The following is a 24,746-nucleotide window of genomic DNA, read 5'->3' as shown; positions in this document are numbered from 1 at the left end:
GGAACATAGTGATCATACTCCTTTAATTATTGAAACTGGTAACAATATGTCGTATGGTAAAAAGAATTTTAGATTTGAGAAATAGTAGTTAGAAAGAGAGGACTTCAAGGAGGTAGTCTTTAAAGCTTGGTCTGTGCCGTGTTCAGAGATTAAAGCTATAGATATTTGGAATTTTAGGATTAGAACTTTTAGGAGATTTGCTAGGGGCTGGGCTGCTAATGAGGTGGCTATTCTGAATAAACATAAGAAAGATATTTCAGAGGAATATAATTTGTTAGATATAGACTCTGAAAGTAGACCTCTTTCAGAGAGAGAAGTAGGATGAACGAGATAGCTAGAGAGCTAGAGTATTTGTGGGCTTTAGATGAAATTAAGGCTAGGCAGAAATCCAGAGATAGAACTATTGTGGAGGGAGATAGAAACACGGTTTATTTCTAGGCTGTGGCTAACCAAAGGAATAGGAAGAAGAATATAGCTATCCTAGATGGTCCTCATGGGCCTGTGGAAGATACAAGTAGTATGTTAGGTATTGCAGTTGATTTTTACAAAAGTTTGTTTAGTTTTGAGGATAGAGGAGAGGTAAAATTATGTAATGATTTTTGGTCTAAAGATGACTTAATCACTAGTTTAGAGAATGAGAGCCTCCAGGCTCTTATTTCAGAGGAGGAAGTTAAAGAAGCAGTTTTTAGTTATTATTCTGATGGAGCACCTGGTCCTGGTGGACTCCCTTTTCTTTTTTATCAGAAGTTCTAGGTGTTGGGATCGAAGTCCCAGACAAAATGGGCCTTCGGGGGTGGAACTAACGAAGGCTCCTTACGGTGACGTGTACTGGAAGTAGAACAGTCTCGATTATCCTTCATGTTTACACTGTGGCTCTATTTATAGCCCGTACCCGGAGATCATGGACCCGATTTACACATATTACCCTCTAACCTGCTACATTCCCGAAATATTCGGGGGCAATATAGTACAAATAAGCATGATCCTATAATTACAACAGTGCCCATGACAATTGGGCCCACTGTCCAGCTGTTTTTCCAACCGAAGGGTATCGAAGCCCTCTCCATCCGACCTCTTAACGAGCTGCCTTCGCCGCCTCCTGGCGAAGGCCTGGTCTTATCTTCGCACCGAGCGAAGGGCGCGGGACGCGAATTGGAGCTTCGCCCGACAGTCGAGGCAGATCAGTCTTCGCATACGCCAATTCAGTTATGGAAGATGCAACCAACACAGCAGTTGTCCCGCAGCATCTCCAACTAACTTTGCAGTTGCCTTCGGGTACGGGGACAGCAGGAGATGATCCCCAACACTAGGATATAGTCAAAGGAGACTTAATGAATATGTTTTCTGATTTCCAACAAGGTAAACTAGATTTATATAGGCTCAATTTTGCTCGGCTCACTTTAGTGCCAAAAGAGGAGGATGCTAGATGTATGAGGAAATTCAGACCTATCAGTTTATTAAATTGTAGTTTTAAGATTTTCTCTAAGATTTTAACTATAAGACTAAGAAAGATTTGTCAAAGGCTTATTTTACATCAGTACGGTGCTTTCATTCAGGGTAGGTACATCTTAGAAAGTGTTGTAGTAGCACATGAGATAGTGCATAGCATTCATAGAAGTCAAGAACCTGGGGTTATTCTTAAGTTAGACTATGAGAAAGCCTACGATAGAGTTACTTTGGACTTTTTGTTTGAGATTTTAGAATCTAGAGGTTTTAGGGCCATTTGGATTAACTGGATCAAACAAGTGGTTGTAGGGGATCTGTCTGTGTTACCATAAATGGTGAGGATAGTAGCTTCTTTAAAACAGGCAAAGGCTTGAGGTAGGGGATCCTTTATCCCCTCTCTTCTTTAATTTGGTAGGGGATGTCCTAACGAGGATGTTAATTAAGGCTACTAAAGGTAATTTGATTAGGGGTTTGCTCTCTGATTTTAATAATGGAGGAGTGATTTCTTTACAGTATGCTGATGATACCATAATTTTCTCCTCCTCAAATGAATGTCATCTTAGAAATTTGAAGTGTGTCCTTGTTTGTTTTGAGAAAATTTCAAGGATGATAATAAATTTTAATAAGAGTGAGTTTATTCCCATGCATTTAGATGATGAGCAGGTCCATAGGATCTCTCATATCGTTGGTTGTCCAGTTGGATCCTTGCTTATGAAGTATCTAGGAGTACCTTTATATTTTGACAAATTAAGAAAGGAGGATATCCAACCTCTAGTAGATAAGATTCTTAAAAGAATAGCTGGTTGGAGAGGAAAATTACTCTCCTATAGTGGTAGATTAGTGCTTATTAAACCTTGTTTAGCTAGCATTCCTATTTACCTCTTGTCTTTTATCAAGTTTCCAAAGTGGGCTATCAATATGATTAATACTCACATGGCTCATTGTTTATGGAACTTTGGTGATAATAGGAGCAATTTCCATCTGGCCAATTGGCCGAGTGTTTGTATTAGGAAGGAACATGGGGGTTTAGGAGTTCCTGATCTAAGGGATTTAAATATATGTTTGTTAGGATCCTAGATTAGAAGGTTTATTAGTGATAATAGCAAGTTGTGGAAACATGTCATAGAGTTCAAATATAATACATCTAATCCTAATATCTTCTCCTGTAATGATGTTGGTGTGTCTTAGTTTTGGAAAAGTGTGTTATGGGCCGCAAAAGTAGCTAAAATGGGATATAGATGGGTTATTGGTAATGGTAGAAGTGTGAAATTTTGGGAGGACAATTGGTTAGGTTCTTCTAGTCTTGCTATACAGTTTTGGGATTTATATTTCATTGTCAATGAGAAGTCTAGTACTGTAGCAGAGCTTTGAGATGGAATAGATCTTAAATGCACTTTTAGGAGGTGTGTCAATGAGAGTCTCATGAGAAAATGGGAGGAAGTGTATCAAATTGCTTCCACAATTAGTTTATCTGATCAAGAAGATGCCCTAATCTGGCAGCTTCATTCTTCAGGTGTTTATTCTTCGCAGTCGTTATATAAAGTGCTTAACTTTAGAGGAATCGTGCCTGTGTATACACTGGTAGTTTGAAATTTTTTTTGCCCCCCAGAGTACACTTTTTCTTATGGCTGTTGTCTAAGAATAAAACTTTGACTCGAGACAATGTAGAAAAGAGGATGAAGCTAGATGGTGCTTCTTGTCTTTTTTGCTGTAAAAAAGAATTAGTGAATCATTTGTTTTTTGAGTGTGTTGTGGCTTCTTTCAGGTGGATTTCTAACTTTAAAGTAGTTGATTTGTAGTTAGGTACTAGTTATGAGTCTGTTGCTACTTTGTGGTTAGATAACAAGAAGTTTACTGTAGTTAATATGACAAGTGATGCAGCTTTGTGGGCTATCTGGAAGCTAAGAAATAGTCTCTGTTTTCATAATGCAATCTGGTGCAATATGAAGGTTATCTGGAGGAGAATTGTCTCGATGCTCAAAAGCTGGAGAATCCTGTGTCCTACGTGGTGCCTTTCACATTTCGAGCTCGTGCTATGCAAGATGGAGGCGGTGCTTTCAAGACCGGAGGAGACGGCGGGTGGTCGGTGGGCGAAGCAGCATCAGCTGAGCGAGGCTCGTTTGCTACGCATATTTTTTAATTGTACAAGGCGCTCAAGTCAAATCTCTCTCTCTCTCCTAGATAATATGCCCAGGCTTTCGTACTTGCCTCCAGATGACATTGAGTGAAGATGTGGTCCTCTTTGCCCTTTGCTGAAGGAAGGAGTTCATTTTTAAACGTTTATAGCAGTTTTAAGATCATCTCTAACAGATATTTTAAAAATCGATCCCTTATAATAATATTACAGCATCCCCTCATACTATTATAGTACTCTATATTTTTTTATCTCTAGTAGCTACTCTATTTTCTATCTTCCATTAATCTCCTCATCCTTTCAAATTCAGAGTCACTCTCTGTAAACAGTGATAGAGAAGAAGAGAGAGGCTGGCAAATTTGACGTACCTCAGCCCCGCCCCTATCACTGTATTACTTCAATGGCGGATCGGCAAAAGGAGCGTGGTTCCAACCGGCGGATCGACAAAAGCAACAGCAAAAGGATGGCACTGTGTTGACGATCGGCTTTTGCCAACTCCACTGGAGTCGCCCTAACGTAGCATCCTTGACTTATATTATTAAATGAATGTGTGGGCCCTATTTTTTTTATAGAGGTTAAAAGCGAGTATAGGCGTAGCAATCATCTGTATGAGTTCTTTTATAGAAGAAAAGGAGGTTCCAACAATGGTTTCCCATGGTCAGTTCCTGGTGTACTGCAACAACGTTTTTGTACAGAGCAGCCCACATCTTGCAATGAAGAAAATGGGTTCCCGATTCCACATTCTTGTTGCCTTGCTAGCTTGTGCTTATGAAGGATATGTTAATATTGGTCAAAGGTACTTGGTCTCCATGAGTGAAGATTATGGTATTACGCCTCTACTGATGCATTATGAGTACATGATTGAGTTGTTTAGTAAGCATGGTTGCATGGTTGATTTTAGTAAGAGTCATGCTATTCTCATTGTACGTGTAGACGTAGAGTGTTATATGGACACAGGTACGAGTGTTGGAGTCCGACTCGGGTACGTGTATCCGATTCGGTAAACTTTAAAAATAGGATTTGGGATTCATCATATATATATATATATATATATATATATATATATATATATATATATATATATATATATATATATATATATATATATATATATATATATATATATATATATATATATATATATATATATATATATATATATATATATATATAATTTTATAAAATAAAAATAAAAATGAAAATTCAAATTAGAGAAAATATGTTGTGTAACTAATTTTGCATTGTAACTACTATTTTTTCATATTCATGATTAATTCATATAAATCCACGAGTAAATACATCACATCTTTATAATAAGAAAAAAGAAAAAGAAAAGAAAAAAATATTTGGTGTCTGGAAATGCGCAGGAGATTGAACGAATGCACTGGTTCACATCAACGTAACATTCAGATCAATGAGCAACCAGAAAGGCATTCAGTAAAATATTTAACATGCGATGATCTCAACTGGAAAATTTGTAGCCAATAATCCTAGAAGTAAATGTTCCTCATCACAGTTCTAACAACTCCAAGCACCCGTGCACACTACTTGATTATACAGTAGTCCACAAGCTAAATGTGACGCAACGGAAAAGTCATTAGGCAGCACGAACGGCAGGTTTTGATCCTTTGCTAGCACTTCAAGCTTTCTGTTATTAGAAACAAATTGATTGGTTAGATAAGTCTCTGTCACTCTGAAGTAGACTGTTCTGTTCACAATGAAAGATATAGATCTAGAGAGGCAGTCTTCAGCCAGTTGGTCATCTTAGCGAACATATTGCTATAGGACTTTGCATTCTTCTTGTTGAACTCCTTGATCTTCTCCTTCAGGATCTTGTATTCCAATTTCACATCCCTGAGATTACCATCAACATTGTCAGAATCAAATTCAAGGTACTTGTGGAGCTAATTGACACACCTACAGAGTCCATTTTATAAACTTTAACCTGTTATCAGGGTCGATTTCCAGTGCCTTCTTAATATCGGCTTCTGCTAACTCCAGGTCAGCAAGTTGAATGTAAGCTTGCACCCTCCTGGTATAGAGCCTTGACGTTTTGGCTGTCAAGTTCCAGAACCTGGCAAGAAACACCCTCATTGTCAGCGTGTTTTACCAGGAATACCAAATGGGTCATTCCAGGAATAGAGGCAGGTACCTTGGTGCAAAGCTTCTCAGCTTGCTTGTAGTCTTTCAACTTTAGTTTGCAGGCAGCATTGTTCAAGTTGCAGCTGATCTTAAGTTGCTTGGATTGCTTCTTCTCATCTTCACTGAATGAACTGTCATACTCAATATGCTTTGCAGCCTGGGATTTAATAGATGTCCCGGTCAGTCAATCAGGCAAAGTAGGCAAGTCATACAGAAGCATCAAATGATAATCTAGTGGTATTGGTAGTATTAAGTATGGAGAGAGATCGAGAGATTGAACTCAGAGAATTGAGTAGCAAATGAAAGACTTGTTTTCATTCATAGAGTCTTTACATATTTATACAAGTTGAATGGACATAATGAAAGGATATGTCTATTGGTAATTAATTATATGGTGTTTATTCTCAACACTCCCCTTTGATCAATTATTCTAGTTGTAAACTTCTTGTTAAAAACTTCTCTAAAACCCTGTGGGAAAAATATGAGGAGAAAATAGTATGTTGATATGCCATTAAAACTCTTTTAAAACCCAATGAGAAAATGTAAGGAGAAAATGATATGGCACATATTGGTCATTGTCTCATTGTAAGCTCATATGAGAAAATCTGAATAGGAAAAAACTCATTTTGGTGAGCTAAGAGAACTAAAACTCCTTTAAAACCAAGTGGGAAAATAAAGAGAAATGATACAACATATATTGATTATTGTCTCTTTGTAAACTCATATGAGAAAACCTTTAAAAGGAAAAATACATAAAGTGAGTTTAGAGAACAATAGATATGTCTTTGATGCCTCCTTTAAAAATCCCGGTGGGGAAAATAAGAGATATGACATTGAGTACGCACATTGAGGATAGTCACTGTGTGCTAAATATAGTGTAGATCACACAATAGTACTTAGGTACTACTTTGTGGATGGCCAATATGAGATATGAATTAAGGTAATCACCTGAAACGGTGTAGATCTTTGTTCCAAATTTGATATTAGGTACGTACATTGAGGATAGTCACTATGTGTTGGACATAGTGTAGATCCCATTGTAGTATTTGAGTACTACCTTATGTATGGCCAATATGCAAAGATTTGGAACATTGTGTTATATCAAGTAGATGAGGTAATCATATAATTTGCATTTTAATTCTGCTTGAATTAAGCACTTGTGGGTATAAAAGCTCTTTGGGATTAATTAAGGTGAATTAATATGTAATTCTGCAAAAAAAAAAATCTCAATTACAAAATTAACACAGTCGTTAATTCAACTGCATGTTATAGGGATTGCTTAATAGCAAATACATTGAACATTGCAGGATTCCAGATAACAAAGGGTCTGGAATGCGTATTTACATGATGTAAATGCATAATACGATGTTATTCTCAAAGACCTGACGGCCTAGAGCATAATTTTACAGAAAGTAAATTAAGGACATCGTAGTTTGCACATAGCCTGAGGGCTTAAATGCAAATAGCATGTAATACATGCAATTGTATATGTCACCTATGCAATTCCTGAAGACCTGAGGGTCTGGAATATATATTTACATGAGGTAAATTGATCATAGTTAAATATTTGAATAGTCAGAGGATTACATTGTAAATAACAGAATATGTATCACTATCTTTAGCTGGTTATGTATTTTCCAAGAAATACAGGGGCTAAAATGTAAATAAAAATGAACTATTATTCTTGATTATTCCTGGCTTTACAAATAACAGAAAATAGGAGGGCTTTTCTGTAAATTTGCCATTTGGCCTTATCCCCAATCGAGTAGACAGTGGATGTGGCCAGTGGTTGTTTGGTGCGGGATTTCCACCACTGCCACCGCTGGAGGGGCCTGACCAGCCGCAGATCGCCGCCCGTGAGGCGTGTCCGACGCGCACTGCCGCCATTGTGGAGGCGCGCAGGGGGGGGGGTCGGAGGGATTTCCCCTGGTGGGAGTCGCCGTTGCCGTGGAAGGTGGGGCTCAGGCGCCACCGGCCGCTAGGGCTTGAGCGTTGCCGGGCATGAGGGCCAGAGGGGCGCCTCTGGTGCCACCTCCAGTGGCCAGGCATGTCGGCCTTGTCACTACCGAGCACCGGCCAAGGGTCGAGCACCCCGAAGGAGTGCCGCCATGGCTCGAGGAGCCGCGTCGCCGATGGGGTCACCGGATAGGCCGATGCACATGGGAGATGGTTGCCGCCTGAGGACGGATTTGCCGTGAGGGTGAGGCGCCGCTGAATGGGCGCGGGCGTGGCCAAAATGGGGTGGCCATTGTCGGAGGAAGACACGGCCGGTGACATGGGCGGACCGCATCCGCCTGCCATCTCCCGACTCGTGAGGCGTTGCCGTTCCTCAGATTCACCAGCTGTCACCGGGCTAAGGCCATCTTCTGCCGGTCCGCGGCCGGCTCGGGCAAGCGCCGTCGAAAGGGGTGAATCGCCACTACCAGTGTGTGTGGTGCGAGCGGCCGTCACAGTCTGGGTGTGCGGTGCAAGCGGTCGATGCCATGGAGTAGGCGCCGCTAGTGTGCACTGCCAGTGATAAGGAGGCAAGACGACGAGCATACCAGGTCGTGGACTGCGTTGCCGCCAATTGGAAGATCTTAGAGATGCCACCAGTGGAGCAGAGGGTCGTTGTGTAGAGGACTTCATGCCTCCGATCTCCGCTATGTTGAGGCTGTCGTGCCACTGTTCTTCTTCACCGATGGCTTGTTCACAGTGTTTGTGATCTTCTGTTTTTCCGCTGCTCTTCGCTTCTCTGTCTTAGTCGAACTCCGTAGAGCGTCGTGCTGATAACGTATTAAGTATGGAGAGAGATCGAGAGATTGAACTCAGAGAATTGAGTAGCAAATGAAAGACTTGTTTTCATTCATAGAGTGTTTACATATTTATATAAGTTGAATGGACATAATGAAAGAACATGTCTATTAGGAAGACACCTCTTTCCAATAGACATTACTATTGGTAATTGATCATATGGTGTTTATTCTCAACAGGTAGCACCAGAGAGAGAGGGAGAGAGAGATAATTGCCAGACCTTCTTATAACGCTTGGAAGCTCTAGCATATTTACCCAATTTGAACACTGCATTCCCTTCTTCTTTCTTCTTACCAGCAGCCTCAATCTTTTCTTCATTGTTCAAGTCCCATGACTCCTTATCCTGTGTGACAAGAAAATAATGCTCAATTTCATAACTGCACTCACCACTCAGCGATTGAATCATGTACAGCATATTCCTCACAATCAGGCACGCACCTTCACAAATGATACAAGCTCAACTTCGTAGATCACTGTGTTAGGTGGAACTACAGCAAAGGTCCTGCTTCGACTCAGTTGAACTGAGTGCATATTCAGGAGGAATGGTAACGAGAGCATCCTAAACATAGTTCATTAGCAAACAATTGATAGAGGTCAACACTATCAGCAGGCCATGTAAAGAAAGCGAGGAAGAGAGAATCTCCATATTTAACAGTAGACTCCCTCAGACTTAGATACAACAGTACCATCCTCAAGCCGAGACTCATATTTCACTACACGAATGCAGACAGTAAGCTACATGATCAAACAAGGGCAACTCGTATGATGAGAAAAGATTCAGTTAGAAAAAAAAAATCCTTAGGGTTCTCCCATTTCTCTCCCTCTTTCAGTATCTTCTTGAATATGCCACCATCTTTGCAAATATCTTTGACACTGGTTCAAGAAAGCAGCTCAACATCAAACTGCAGAGTTGCATTGGGTGTTCCACGGTCACGGCTTCATGGCCTGTTTGTTTGGGCTTCTGCTTCTAGAGAAGCTTGCTTTTGGCTTCTATGCTGGAGGGGCTGTTTCTCCAGAAGCTGCTTCTGTAGAAGCAGTGACCTGTTTAGCAACCCTGCTTTTGGATGTTGTGGATGATAGCTTTTGAGCTGAAATGTCTCTTATGCCCAATGTTTGGAGTGGATTTGTTTAGGTTTTGTAAACTGTTATTAGGATGCAATTGACATTCGTGGATGCCTTGCTGGTGTGTGCCGTGTTTTTTTTAGGTTGATTACTTCGGATGGTGTATTTCTGAAATTTCTCTTGTCTGGGCTCTTGGCCTGAGTGCTTTCTTTTATCTTTCTTTTCAGCTCCATACTCCAAACAAGCATTTTCAAGGAGCAACGCTTTACTGAGCTGAGTGTGAAAGTGGGGGTAGTTTTTTGCTATTAGTGTTGAGAGTTTATCTAACCATACTGTAATCACAGGCTTCTCTGCTGATTTTAAATCAGAACATGGTGCGCTACCAATCGGATCCAGCAAGTCAAGTAGCAGTAAAATGTTGTGTAATGTATCTATCTACCACCATGGAAACCTCGGCTTTCAGAATGCACTACTGAACTAGAGCTATAAATAACACTCCACAAAAAAGAACGAGTGCGCACAAACCAAGGGGATAAACAGATAGCTCAAGAGGCAGAAACCAAGAGACAGCCAGTAAAAAGCTTCATTGTTTAACCTTATCCTCACACAAACACTCCCTGATCATAGCTCTCAAGGTGAAGAATAAATTGAACATGGAACAATCTCACTGAATAAAAACATGGCAGGAATTAAACAATGAGTCAATGACAGGCATCCAGAATGAAATATATTTGTCACTCATAATTCTACAAATTATTCTAGAGATTATGTGACTTGTCCAGTACACAGAGTTCTATTTGATTATTCTAGAAATTTCTTTAGGAAATCTCAGCACTGAACATGCCATTATGCCAATGTATACATGGCATGTTCAGTATACACATCTTCCCAATCTTTACAAATATGAAGGAACAACAAGCTACAAAATTTTCGGAACATGCCATTATGCCAATGTATACGTGTACTAGTTCATGTAAAACATAGAGTCTGTCTGTCAGTGCAACATAATCTAGAACCTGGAATAATCAGGAAGTTCAAGACACACCAGCTAGCTCAGATCAGCAAGCAGACTAAATGAACACCGGATTGTGAAAAAACTTTTAAAAAACTAAGATCAATAGGGGACAATGACACAGAGTCAGATCTGACTAGATCCATCTACTCCTTGTATATCAATAGCACTATCGGCCAACTTGCCATTGACATACACCTAAAGTAACATGTCTATTGCAAACAAATAGAAAGGAAAAGGATATCGAATCAGCATAAAAATTGAGTAATATACCTTCTTGACAAATATGTACAATTAGCTAATTAGGAGAACAATATACTGTCAGCACATATAATTGAGCGATATATGTACAATTAGCTAATTAGGAGAACAATATAGCGTGAGATAGTACAATTATCCATTGCAGATGACCATACAATTATCCGTAGCTAGAACAGAACCAAAGGCTGAAATCTTGGTTGACAACATCCATTACAGATGACCATACAAATTACTGAAAAATTAATCAAAGGTGGCACCTTTTGCAAGAGAATGGATGAATCTTGATCCAACCAATCAGTTCTGGAAGGTCTCGGCCGATCTGTTAGGGGGCGGCCGATCTTGATCCAACCAATCAGTTAGGGGGCGGCCGATCTGTTACCTCGAAGCTTGTCGGACGGAGGAGGTCTCGGCGGAGGAAGACCGAGGGCTCGTCGGAGGGAGGACTACTCGTCGGAGGAACAGATCTCGCTGGAGGAAGGGCGCCCGCCGGAGGGTGGACGGCCGAGGGGACGCTCGGACGCGACAGGTGGCGCGCAGCAGCACGAGCGCAAAGGTCGACAAGCCACCGAGGCGGCCGGAGACGAGGAGCTGGCCGTGGAGCTGGTGGACGTGGGCCGGCTGCCAGCGCCCGCCGGAGGGAGGACGGCTCGCCGTGGGGCTGTGGGGCCAAGAGCTCGTCGGCGGGCCAAGAGCTCGTCGGAGGGAGAAGGCGAAACCCTAGCCGCCCTTGTCGCCTCTCCTGCCGAGAGCTCCCGAGTCGAGTTCGATGAGGGGAGCCAAAAAAAAACGTACCGGCTGACCATTATAAGCGATGGCAGAGGCGGGTAAATAAGCTGGAACTTGATGGGGAGGTTCATATCTCAACCCGCAGAAGCCCGTAGAAGCACTCGTCAGGCTGCTTTCTCAAAATACATTGCGATGATTGCTTCTGTGTGCTTTTACTTCTGCGAGTGTGGATTCAAAAGTAGCGGTGTTTGTTTAGGCTTTTAGTTTTTGGAGGCTAGAAGCTAACTAGAAGCCCAAACAAACACCCCCTCAGTCAAACTTTGTTCCATCGAGGTGCATGCCAGTGTAATGCACTGAAACATCAACAAGGGTACGTCAGCACATGTTTACTCGATTGAGTTTATCTGCAGCATGGTGAAGCGATCCCTAGATTACCTTTATCAGCAAGGAAACAATAAATTACCCTAAAATACCGAGAGAAAAAAATATCATGCAGCAGCTGCAACATTATGTCTAGAAAAAACTATATTTTGCACCATTACAAGGTCTTACAGCTAATGGAACCCAACGTTTTCTTTCTTTCTTTCTTTTCAGAGGAACATCACAAATCACATGGTTGCAACAGCTTAATGTCCTATGAACGGTTCGAACTTAACAGATGACGGAATAATTGGAGTGAGCTACGGATTAAACCTAAAGGTCCTAGACCCATCATCCCACAACGAACCATCAAAACCCAGTAGTTTCAAGTCATAGAAAAACTATTCATTAGTATCAGTAGTCATCAGTAGTTCAATATTCAGTAATTCCAAATCATAGTAAAATTATTTAGTAGTTTGTGTCAGTAATTCAGAATTTAGTAGTTCCAATTTATAGTAAAATTGTTCAGTAGTTTGTGTCAGTAGTTTCATGCCGTAGTACATTTGTTTAGTAGTTTGTGTCAGTAATTACCAGTAGTATCAGTAGTGTTAGTAGTTTTTGTCTAGTAGTGTCAGTAGTTGTCAGTAGTTTCAAGTCGTAGTAAAATTGTTCAGTAGTGTTAGTAGTTGTCAGTAGTTACCAGTAGTTTATTCAATAGTGTCAGTACTATGGACTTGGGACTACTAAACACTAAACTATTGAGGGTACTGGAACAACTATCCCCTACACCTAGGGGTGTAGAATAGGTTTTTGTAGTGCTCGACAGTGTTCAATAGTTCAGTAGTCCAGTAGTGTCAGTAGTATTCAGTAGTTTGTTTAGTAGTGTCAGCAGTACTGGAAACTACTGATACCTACTAGGCGGGCAGGCGCGCGAGGCGCGGCTAGCGCGCCATGTGAGCGCAGGCGTGAGGCATGGCTATTGTGCCATGTGGCACACGCTCGCAGGCGCGCGGGCGTGGGCGAGTGAGCGCAGGAGCCGAGCGTCGGCGAGCGAGCGCAGGCACAGCGGGGGGGGGGCACATGGTGCATTCTGGTGCGCTCGGGCAGGTTTGCTATTGTGACGTGGGTGGGCTGAGCCGGATGGGGTGTAGAATAATTATTCTAGGTGTATATGTGTATATATATACACTATATATATATATATAGTGTATATCTATTCTACAGGTACTCGCAGCGTACTTGCAGAATGCGCACAGGCCGTGCGTGCCTAACCGAGCAGCCAATCAGGCTCTGACGCGCACACCAGCCCCACCTGCTTCCACCCACCTACAACGCGGGCCCACTGGATGACCGAGCAGGTTCCCACCTCGTGAGCAGTGATTGTGACCAGTTGCAACTACGTGCATAGATGGATTATAACTATAAGTATAGAGTGATTGCAACTACCTATTGCATCTATAGACATAGAGCGATTACAACTATATGCATAGCGAGATTACAACTTACCTGTCCAGGCTGATTGATTATAATTAATTGTGACCATGTTGCAATCAGCAATATTGTAACTATATTTTTCAGCATGTTGTAACTAGAGTGTCTATCATGTTGTAACTAGTCCGCACTCGATCATGCATATCATAACTGGGTTGTCTATCATGTTGTAACTATATTGTTCAACATGTTCTAACTAGTCCACACTCAATCATGTATGTCACAACTAGATTATCTACTATGTTGTAACTAGAGTGTCCACCATGTTGTAACTAGAGTATCTACCATGTTGTAATTAGTACTCACTCAACAATATATTATCATAACTAGTGTCTACCATGTTGTAACTATGTTGTCGTAACTAGAGTGGCTACCATGTTATAACTATGTTTTTCAGCGTGTGCCTTCACCCGGCTTGTGGGCAGCGCGAGGCTGCTATGCGCGTATGCGCATTTTAGACTCACCATGTGTGTGTATGAATAACATTATGTTATGAAGATGCTGGTTTCAAAAAATTGGTGGATGCATCATGCCTGCCTGGAATATATATATATCCTTTTTACGGGAATGTTGAATTTTCATATGAATATGCAAAAAAGAATTGGCATTCCAAATAGTGCTTAAGCATCATAGCTTTTGGTATATTGTATCTAGCAGGTTCTAGTTCTAGCTAACAAACATAGAGCAAATCCAAAGATGCAGGCGGTCTGAATGCTCACAGGTTGTGCATCACATATTCACATCATCGTTCATCAAGATTGCCCTTCCTTCATCACACCATATTCTTCGACAAGCTTTGTCATGAGCACCATAAGATCTGCAGATGCGCTGAACGATGCTCGCAGAAACCGGGCCTCTACCGCTTTGAAGTGCCTAAATTCACAAATCAGAGGACTTCAATCTTACAACATCACATAAAAATGCAAAGAAAGCTGTTAGAAATGTCAGAATGGAAATACTAACACGACAAGGTTGCTACCAGAAACAGTCATATCCCTCTTGACCTTGTCAGGCTGCAATTGCAATACAAAGCCACCGCGCAAGTTATGGAAAAATATAGAACATGATGAGTTGACGAAGGAAGATGATTTCTTTGTTAAAAAGTATACTATTACCTCCTTTTCAACAGCTAACGTTTTATAGACAATGGATGGCTGACTCATAATCAACTTCAAAGTTACTGCCAAACAAAAGGTTAGTACTGCATCCTACGCAGGAATTGTTAACAACAGAAGCAAAATTGCAAGGGGAGCAAGAAGGGTAGCATTTGCATCAAATCATTGCAAATTTCTGACACAACGGTAAATAGCATCTCAATTCTCAGAAGAGCAAGGTGGTGAAGGAACAATCTGGAAAGTAACAGATTTCTTGGTTGGCTGGGCTTGCAAAAGCGATGAACAAACAGTTACCACAAGTTTTTAAGTACTTTTAGCAACGATCATTCATGAAAATTGAACACACATGGTTTCATAACATAAAGTCGAATACCAACTCACTGTTTCACCGGATATTAAAAAAACATCTAATTTTTGGCAGTTTGTTTTATGAACAGAAATACTGCATTAATTCCTTCTTGACAAGGAATCAGCAAAAACTAGTGGACCATCATGAGTCCCAAATAAATGCTGCATACCTTAGCACTGTGATTGATTATTCAAAGAATACCTAGTTGCCATCTCAACTATCACGAATCCAAACTATCACTGGCAGAAGTGATCTTTTTAGAAAAAAAGAATGTCTTTATTCCAGCCTCTGCATAAGATATGCACTCAACCATCCATTACTATAAAGTCCAGCCATAGCTGTAAATGAGAATCCAACAAATAGTTCAAACTTTTAAAAGTAAACATGATGGAAATCAAACTTAAGCACAAAGCCTATTAGTAGATATCCACCCATGCTTAGCGAAGATCTCTATAACAGTCGTTTCCAAGGTGCGCCATGCCACTTTCATCTTTTCCTTCGCTCGCTCCTTCTGAAAGAGAGACCAGTATCGGGTCCAATGAGTGCTCACCTTACAATATATAGCTTTATCATAGAATCCGCCATGATCAGATGCCCCTGCTATTTCGCTTCAAGTTGCATTAAAAGATCTTCAATAGGTACATTATGAACACTGGATTAGGTATTAGACTTTTTTTTAAGCGTAGAGAGAAATGTTATGCCCAAAAATAACACTAGCTTCTTTAAGGCAATCCGTCGAACACAGGGCAAGCATGTGGGAATAACACGAGGTAGCACACTGCTGCACTATCACGGCAGCCAGCAGTGAACAGAGAACGTTACCGCTAATTTCTGAACAAGAAAGCTAACGAAGCACACTAACAAACCAAGAATAAGCTACTGTGACATGCAAGATTGCAAATTCGACGACCAACGGCACAAGGTCGCCACTGCACTGAGAAGAGGGAGAGGGGCAGATAGCAGAGGGAGGAGTCACCGTTTGAGATCCCAACCGAGGAAAGACGCTGGGGCTGCGGCAGAATCCATCGCGGCCGCGGGTGGGGGTGGTCGAGCTCCCGTAGTCCGGCGCCGGTCGGCCACCTGGGCGCAGCGCGCGGGAGAGCTTTTGTGGAGGCGGTGGTGGAGGCAGGGGAGATTGCGAGGCAAATGTGGGCTTTGGCAGGTCAGAGGGTGGGCTGTAGGATTGGGCCTCCAGTTGCCACTTACCAGCCCGTAACCGGCCCATCTCGTCACCAATTGCCCGCGCAGGCGAGCAACGGCCTTTTTTATTTTTATATTTTCTAAATCCGAAAATTGTAATCTATTTTAAAATTTTGTAACTCTATACTCCTAGATGCCGCCGGGAGAAAGTTTTAAAAAATAAAAATATAAAGTTCTAATACTCTTAAAATTCAGAAAAATATTGAAATTATCATGAAAAATTCTAAAAAAATTGGTGTAGAGGATGATATCATCTAGCTCTTCAAAAAATTCAGACAAAAATATAATCTGTAAAATGAGAAATAAAAAAGATAAATTTTAGGGATACTGAAATTTATCTTTTTTTAAACCTCATTATACAAGTATGCTTGCATTAAAAAAATTTAGAGAGCTAGATTATAGCATTGTATACACCATAAGTTTTTTTTAAAAGAAATCATGATTATTCCGATAGTGTTTTCAATTTTTAAAGCATTAGAATGCTCTATTTTTATTTTTATTGTTTAAACATAGACGATAGGGGTATAGAATTGCAAAATCTCCGAACAGACTCATATATTTGTAATTTTTTGATTCAAAAATATAGAAAAATGCCAGCAACCGGCAAGCTGCTTTGTCAAGGTCAATAGGCAAAGGCAAAGGAATGGCTGATACATCTGCCGCTGTAAACATCACTGATTTACAGCGATAAAGTTTCAACCATGGCACGATTTTCTCTGAATAATTGAAAGTGGAGTAGACAACGCACCAAAAACGACTCGGTAAATCGCATTGTCTAATCTGATCCAGACAATGTCGTGTGGGCAATCCTCTACTCGATCGATGCCATCAAGTCTGCCTTCTTCTCTTTTGAAATCCTACCGGAAATACAACTACACATACTCTTGTGCACTCGTATCACATCTTAACCGTCCATCTTTCACATCTAATACTTATCTATAGTTAATTATCTCATTCACTTTATAATATTTTTTACATAACTCTTTATTATGAATCTCAATAAAAATGAACAGTTCTAATAAGGTGTGGCCAATAGAATTTGGGTGTTCGGTATTCTACCATCGGTCGAGCGCCAGATAATTCAACGCAGCAATTGTCAACTAATCATGCTGGATCTAGACATGCATGGATCCAGGTGTTAAAACCCTTGGGCACTAGACGTCGATTGTGCACGGCCTCAGAATCTGGCAGACAAGTTAAATCAATATGCAATCTGACAAACTGCAAAGCTCATCTTGAAGCTAAGGTATTAGAGTAAAGAGGTTTGGTTGCAGAGTCTCACTTGAACTTGCTGAGCACACCTATGAACAGCTCCAAGTCAACTTGCAGCCAATCATGTGATGTTAGCATGCATAGATCAAATGCATTATTGACATTAAGCCATTGGTGCACCTGGCTTGACAATTGGGTGACGGACTCCTGCCCCAGTAGAGTATTAGACCTCTGGTTTTGCAGTAGCTAAGAACTTTTCAGCTCCGTACCTCAATTCAGCCATATTTCAATCTAGTCCATCAAGGACAGGCTATCGTCAGTTACATATCAATAACATTCATGCGTGTCAGGATAGTATTAATAACATTCATGCGTGTCAGGATAGTATTACTGATAATAAGTAGTATATAACTATCTTATATGACTATCCTATTCATATATGAATCCTTATGAGTTTTCTAGATTTTCAAAATATATGACTGTATCTGAAAAAAGAGTCTTATATGTATAAAAACTACCCAGAGGTTCCAGAATTTTAAATAAGTAAGTTTATCCTTAAATTTAAAGATGGTATAATCCTACTCGAAAAAGAGTTTGGATGCTACATGATAACCCCCGTATATATATGGGGGCCAGAGGACGGCTAGCTGTAGATCACATCTAGACTAGTCACGATTCACTTGTAATTTATCTTGAAGATCAATACAAGAACGTAGAATGTAGGGTTATTATCTTTTGAAAGGCTAAAATTTGTATAAATCTTTGTCTTTTGGTGCTTGATTTAGCAAGAGGGACTATCTCCTATATTCATTATGTATTTGTAAGATCGACGGTTCACCGATCATTAACTATTACAATCTTAGATCCAAGTTGTCAGATTAACCGTTTGGCAATATGAGGGCAATGCAAGGACTCGAGGTGCAAAGTATCTACTCGATCACATATTTAACGATGGAGCAGACCGACCAAGTATCTCATCATCTGCTCCTAATCTTAAAACTATCACACAATACAAGAGTCAAGACCCACATAACGCAGTATATATATGGTGCAGTGCATCACTCTTCAGTCCCTGACTTCAACACAGTACCAACCTTGCTCACCCTCTCAATACATTACTCTATCTCTCTTGATGTCACCAACAAAGCTGCACCAAGAAACGCCTTCACAATGACACCAAAGGCAAAAATGGCAGATAAAGTCAAGGCCGTGATGGAGCCTGAAGAGATCGGCCAGCACCCTTAGCAACCTTCACTAGTTCAGTGCGGCTACTCACCACTGATCACTCTACTGTTTTCATAGCAAGCAAAGCTTCTGCGTGGATGAAGGAGAGAGGGATCAGGAAGGGGCTGGCCATGAGGGCCCTGCTGGACCGGTGCCTCTCGTCCAAGAAGGCCCGCGGCCGCGAGCCGCCGGAGGGCTGCCTGGCGGTGTACGTGGGCGCGGCGAGGGAGCGGTTCGTGGTCCGGACGGAGTGCGTCAACCACCGCCTGTTCAGGGCGCTGCTGGAGGAGGCCGAGGAGGCGCGTGGGCCGTACTGCTACGCGGCGGACGGGCCGCTCGAGCTGCCGTGCGACGCCGGCGCGTTCGCGCGCGTCGTGGAGGCTATCGAGCGGGAGATGGCTGAGGAGAGGACGGGGGTCGGGTGCGGCGGCGGCATCGTGAGAGGGCACCGGGCAATGGCGGTGGCGATCCACGGCAGGCAGGTGACCGTGGGTTGACGTGATCGGTGTTCTGGTCATGGTACATGTGTTGCCGGCTGGTCATGAAAGATGGGTAGCTAGGAAGGAACGGAAAATTTCACTAGAGTTTATGTGTTGCACGTGTATGGGTTATAAGTATGTTTATTTATATTGAAATTTACATTAAAAAAGATAAATAAAAAATCAATAAATATATAGATATCTGATGGGAGAGATGAACGGACAAGATAACTCGTGTGCCTACACTCATTGTAGAGTTGTTTTTCCTAAGTGTAACGTCTAATCTTATAACTGTTTTATTATAGTTCAGCGGTTATGGTGTTTGTTTCATATTCTATGTATATATTTAGTGGAAATATAATGCAATGTTCAGCAGTGGTGTAATAATTTTCAACAATAATGTTCAGAGTGGTATAGTTAATTACCACTTCTGACTCATGTAATCAGTAATGAATAATTATACTAAAACGCTATATATATAATGCAACTTTTGAAAGAACTGGAGCCCACGAGCGCCACACCAACATCAGTGTTGGGGGCCAATCGTGCTCGCTGGCCTGATGTCGGACCCCACACTGACGTGTAAGAAAAAAGGGAAATCTAGACAGAACAGAAAAAGTAATACACAAGTAAAATTAGGCATGCTCGGATTTGTTATTGTTATTTTCATGGTTTCATGTCATACTTGGTATACTTATGCATTTCATACTTTTTATTTATAATATTGTATACTTGTCATTGAATTACCATTCCATTAAATTATTTCATATGTACATGAACATTGCTAACAATTGTCTAACATGCTTGAACAGGATGGCCCACCCCGTCTACCTGCTCCTCGAGTCCTACTATGACGACCAGCTCCGAGCACACCTTATGACGGACATACTACAACTAGCAACACCGAGCATAAAAACTCGTCTTTTTTTCTTCTCATTATGCACAACATTATTTAGACTAAAATTTTGTAGAGAACTTTAAGGTAGCATTCTCTACACTGCTATTTTTTTAGCAGTTTTTGTGACTATTTGGATGGTGTTTCGAAGGTTAAGAGCAAAGGAACACAATTTTTTTGGCGATCTTTGCAAATGTCACCTGAAAAATGGGCCAAAATCTTTTAATCACTCGTTGGATGGGCAACAAGAGTCTATTTATATAGAATTTTCAAACAGGAGCCTAAATTTATAATATTAATAAAAAAAATATTTAGAAAAAAGATTTCCAAGTAACAACCATCAGGATCCGAAAACCGCTAGAGTTGAAATACAGGCCAGGGTATCAGAGACGAGACATTGCAGCGTCAGCTGGCAAGACGTGAACAGAAGACTGCATACTAATATATACAATCTATTTGCTCCCTGAAGATCTAAATTAATTTGTAGGAAAGGGGTTGTGAGATACATGTGGCTTAATTAGTCTAGGCTTCATAAGTTTTAAGATTGGCATGCAAAGGTTTCATGGTGTGCGTGAGATACATGTGGGCTACCTAGCTCACATTCTATGACATGATGACCTGTAAACGTTTTGAACAGTCTCGTTCGTAATACTGTACATGGAACAGTAGTGTATGCCGCGCGCGGTCGGAGTTCCGATTGCCCACCGTCCGAAGCGAGCGCCTCAGGTGCCTGATTTCAATTCCAATTCTGGGTTACATTTCAAGACCAAAGCAAAACACTCCTTCACACCATGCACACCACGGGACCAAACGTTAACATTAACTAACACAAAACTGTCGGTCCATGACTATTTGTATCAGTGTCTTCGGAGAGTTTCTTCAGGGCATTGCCGCACTCACCAAGCATCAATGCGCTGGCCATCCATGAGCAGTTACCAACTACAAGCTGAAGCTGCTACCATTCAGCAGGCAGGCACTGCAGCACTTGGTTGACAAAATACGGGACCGCGAAGAGTTCATGAAAGATCTCTTGTTTTCAGTACTATCCATCATCGATCTTGTCGTGAGGTTAGCAGTCCTGGACTGGAGATTTATGTCCATGGTAGAACCGGAACACAATTGTGATTACAAGAATGTGAGTGACCGCTGTGGTCTCAGGTGATCCGTATAAGCAGGACCACCATAACGAACATGCAAGCCATCACAAAGATGAGCAGCCACTGGAAGCACGTCGTCTTGGAAGTCAGCGAGTAGACCTCAGCTGCTCGCGAAGTTGCCCGCCCCGTGCTCGCCAAGCTATGCTCCACAGCTCTCTCGGTGGAATCAAGAATCTGCATCAGCAAATAAGTGAACTTTCTCAATAAGCATCCAACAGGAGATCATGATTGCAGTATCAACAGAACAACTTTATCCACATAAAACCTTATGTAAAAACAACATAAAGCTGTAAAGGACTAAACGAAATAAGCATACCTTCTCTGTCTGTTGCACAGACTGGTTCATCATAAGACTACTTTCCTTCAGTTGGCGTGCTAGCTCAACCATTTCATCAGTCAAATCTTCTTGCAGCTTCCTATGTACTTAGAAGATCCGACACAGTAAGAGAATAGCAGGTATATTCATTTGATGATGTTGTGCAAGCCAAAAGTTTCAATGCTAAGGTCTTAAAACATTAGGAGAAAAAGGGAGCTAATATTTAAACACTGCACAGATTATAGCTTCCAAAACAGCAAAATGGGCCTGTAAATTGGTTGCTCGTGCACAATAAAGAAAATGTGGATAAGAACATCGAGGGCATTAAGCTAGAGGATGGGATAGGAAAGAATCTTTGCAAAAATATACAAATGGTATACCTATGCTTCTCAATGTGAGACTCAGCTTCTGCATCCAATCTGATAGGTGCTCCAATATCTCCTTTTCTCTCATGACGGCTTGGTCCAACCTCTACATTAGCTCTATTTAATTACATATTTACATCTTTTAGTTTATGAGCTGTAATGGTAAAAAACAAATAAAAAGGGACCAAATTTAACGCACGTTGATCTCCTTCGCAGTCCTGATGATAAAGATATTGGACTTTCTACCTTTTCTTTTTCATAAGTGCTTTCTTCTTCTCTGCTTTCATCAATTGACTTCTCATTTTCTGGCTGCATCGACAGGAATACAGTAATAAGAAGTGTATCTAAAAGCTATATGAGATAAAGCATCAAATAAATAAGTTGATGACATCATATGTTGTGGTCACATTGATTTCTATGAAGTGCTAGCAGATGCGTTAAGCATATTAGAATGGAAAAAACTAATCAACGCAATGAAAAAATACCACTGAAGCAGCAAGTCTTGCAGCCAGTGCTTCAATCTTTTCTGAATACTCAGAAAATTTAGCCTTTGAAATGCTGAATCAAGAAAAAGAATTGTCAATGAACATGTTCTTCCGATCACGGAAAAAATATATATTAGCAGTGTATGAAAAGTTTTAACATAAGTATATGCTTGTTTTGCTACACCAATCACTAAGACCTCTGAACCAGGTTCATGAAAAAACAACCAATAGCCCAGAAATTGTGAATCCCCTTATTAGAGTTCTATGATGCAGGAAAGAGTGCATCCTTACAGAAAGAGTACCCAAACTCAGAAAAAGTTTTAAATATATCTGAAAGGAAGCCATGCATTTATCAAGTTGAAAAGCATGCTGTTCTTTTTGGCTAAAGTTATGGATCGTTGACAAACATTAGCTGGGTCGCAGTCTCGCAGATGGCAGACTGTGCACAGCATTGCGATGCTATATGTTCACATAACATACCTCGATAACCCTTCTGGTGTAGTTTCTGCTCCTAGCTGCTCCAACAGCTCCCTGGCTGTGGTTACATACTACATTGGAGGCTGTCAGTGCTAGCGCGCAATCCATTCAATGATAAAGATCAAAGAGAAATCCATGAACGAAAACACAATAAAGCCCGTACTATTACATCACCCATTTTTTTGTAACCGTGCTTACAAGATAAAAAAAATCCTCATATTAGGTTATATGTCTCCCATCTGTTTTTTCAATGAATGATCTTATAGAATAATGTCTGCTCAGCCTGTTAGACATTGAACAGACACAAAGCATGATGCACATTCAACTACCTAAGAAATTCGTATCAGTGACGCTTACATGGACAAGCTTAGCCTGATTCTGCTGCCGAGGAGCCGCCTCAAGCAGCCTTTTCAAGTTCACTTCCACCTTGTTGAGCCTCATGTTGAAGCAGTGGCGGAATCAACGTGGGGGCATGAGGGCTCAGTTGAACCCCGAAAATTTTCGGAAGATAAACTGCACCCGCACCCTCGGTAATTGTTTCTTCCCCTCTGAACACAAAGAACCTAATCGAACCACGGATTGATGGATTAGATTTGGTTAGTAGCCAGGGGCGGATCTACCACCCCGGCGAGCTCTGACCTCTGCCTTCAACATGAGGGCGGATCCATCGACGGCCGCCAGAGCTCGCCGGGTGGTAGATCCGGGGGGCAGGGGGGTTGCGCCGCCTGCCACCTCAATTAACATGATAGGGGATAGAAAGGGAGCGCTGTCGTACTGTTGCCGTCGATGGAGGAGCTGCGGTAGACGAAGGCTCGCCTCGCCCCGGCGATCTCTCACGGTGACGGGCGACGCGTGCACGAGGCAGAAGCCGAGACCGAGATCTTTATTTGCACATAAACAGGCATAAGGTAAGTCCGTATTGCAATCAAAATATAAATATTAAACGAGCTAGTATCTTTCACAAATTTAAGATAGAAAAGTATGAATATATATTCATATAATGAGACTATAGTCGAATAAATACGTGGAGAGATATCATATTTCAATTTTAGATGGGATAAAAAAGAGAAAACTATCCGTTAATTCCGCTCCTAATTTATTTATTTATTTTTATTAGTAATATATGTCACATATCTGTAGTCGGTAACGAAACGATGATGCCGAATGACGAAAGTGGATAGCAAAAGTAGGTACATTATTCAAATTTTAGAGATTTTTATTAGATACGATAAAGGTGTGGGAAGAGATGTCACAAAAACTAATTTGTGTTTTATATAGTATAGATATCTTTACTTTGGATATAAATACACTAATACTCTTAGCACTCTATCCGGTTATAAATATTTGACGTTTTTGAACAATATCCGATCAAACTTTTAAAATGATTATCTGAGAAATATAGAAATCATATGTGTAGATTTGTCTTCAAAAATATTTTTATAGTCTTATAATTTTCTTATATTCTATACATATATTAAAAAAAACAGTGATCAAATATACATATTAGAGACCGTATCTTATTTAAAATGTCATATATTTTTACTGAAAGAAGTAACATAAACCAACTACTCCATCATATATCAATTTTAGTCATGTATCTGCCACTGTTAGTAGTGTACCACACAGTAAACAAATCTACGAATAAAATGAAGCGAGAAAATATTCGAATTCGGTTGCTCAGTCACAGGCTCACGGCATAGAGAGGGTCCCTAGAACAAACTCACCTCCTGGATCAATCCGTCTATTTAAGCTAGGCTATTCCCCAACAACAAAAAGAAATCGAGCCTAATCCAAGTCGCATAATCCAGTACCAGCAAAGGGCGGAGGAAGAAGAGGATGGGGACGCTGTCGATTAGAAAATTCAGCGGAAGGAGGTAGCAGATGTTGCGGCGCCGGCAGGAAGAGAATGATAGGAGAAAAAACCTTCTTCCACAGATCGCCCCCCTGACTTTCCCGCTTTCCAGTTTATCCCCTCGATTAGAGAAGAGCGTCTTGAGGCACATTTGGAAACGATTAGCTGCAAATGAAATTAATCTAAAAAATGG

At 41.0% G+C, this 24,746-nt stretch overlaps 2 protein-coding genes, 1 long non-coding RNA gene and 1 pseudogene across 3 annotated transcripts; 1 reads left to right on the top strand and 3 right to left on the bottom strand.

The window, feature by feature from the left end:
* Window positions 1-5,036: 5,036 nt before the first annotated feature.
* LOC133895201 (70 kDa peptidyl-prolyl isomerase-like) lies at window positions 5,037-9,810 on the bottom strand (annotated as a pseudogene).
* Window positions 9,811-10,503: 693 nt separating this feature from the next.
* LOC133896473 (uncharacterized) lies at window positions 10,504-16,008 on the bottom strand. The gene is made up of 5 exons (XR_009905765.1): window positions 15,868-16,008; window positions 14,543-15,402; window positions 14,391-14,440; window positions 14,147-14,300; window positions 10,504-11,929 (listed from the first exon to the last, which is right to left on the bottom strand). It is a non-coding gene; the product is annotated as an uncharacterized LOC133896473 (long non-coding RNA).
* Window positions 16,009-18,394: 2,386 nt separating this feature from the next.
* Window positions 18,395-19,116, top strand: LOC133896315 (auxin-responsive protein SAUR23-like). The gene has a single exon (XM_062336894.1). The coding sequence runs from the start codon at window positions 18,626-18,628 to the stop codon at window positions 19,022-19,024; it is 399 nt and encodes a 132-aa protein (XP_062192878.1). The 5' UTR covers window positions 18,395-18,625; the 3' UTR covers window positions 19,025-19,116.
* Window positions 19,117-20,916: 1,800 nt separating this feature from the next.
* Window positions 20,917-23,618, bottom strand: LOC133895467 (uncharacterized). The gene is made up of 8 exons (XM_062335799.1): window positions 23,477-23,618; window positions 23,059-23,264; window positions 22,705-22,772; window positions 22,225-22,297; window positions 21,939-22,048; window positions 21,755-21,856; window positions 21,375-21,474; window positions 20,917-21,232 (listed from the first exon to the last, which is right to left on the bottom strand). Exons 2-8 carry the CDS (start codon window positions 23,140-23,142, stop codon window positions 21,056-21,058), a joined length of 714 nt encoding a protein of 237 aa, XP_062191783.1. The 5' UTR covers window positions 23,143-23,264; window positions 23,477-23,618; the 3' UTR covers window positions 20,917-21,055.
* Between the last annotated feature and the right edge of the window lie 1,128 nt (window positions 23,619-24,746).

Source organism: Phragmites australis, chromosome 16, assembly GCF_958298935.1.
Source record: "Phragmites australis chromosome 16, lpPhrAust1.1, whole genome shotgun sequence".
Lineage (NCBI taxonomy): Eukaryota > Viridiplantae > Streptophyta > Magnoliopsida > Poales > Poaceae > Phragmites > Phragmites australis.
Note: the sequence above shows the minus strand (reverse complement) of the source record. Positions and strands in the feature narration are given on the sequence as shown.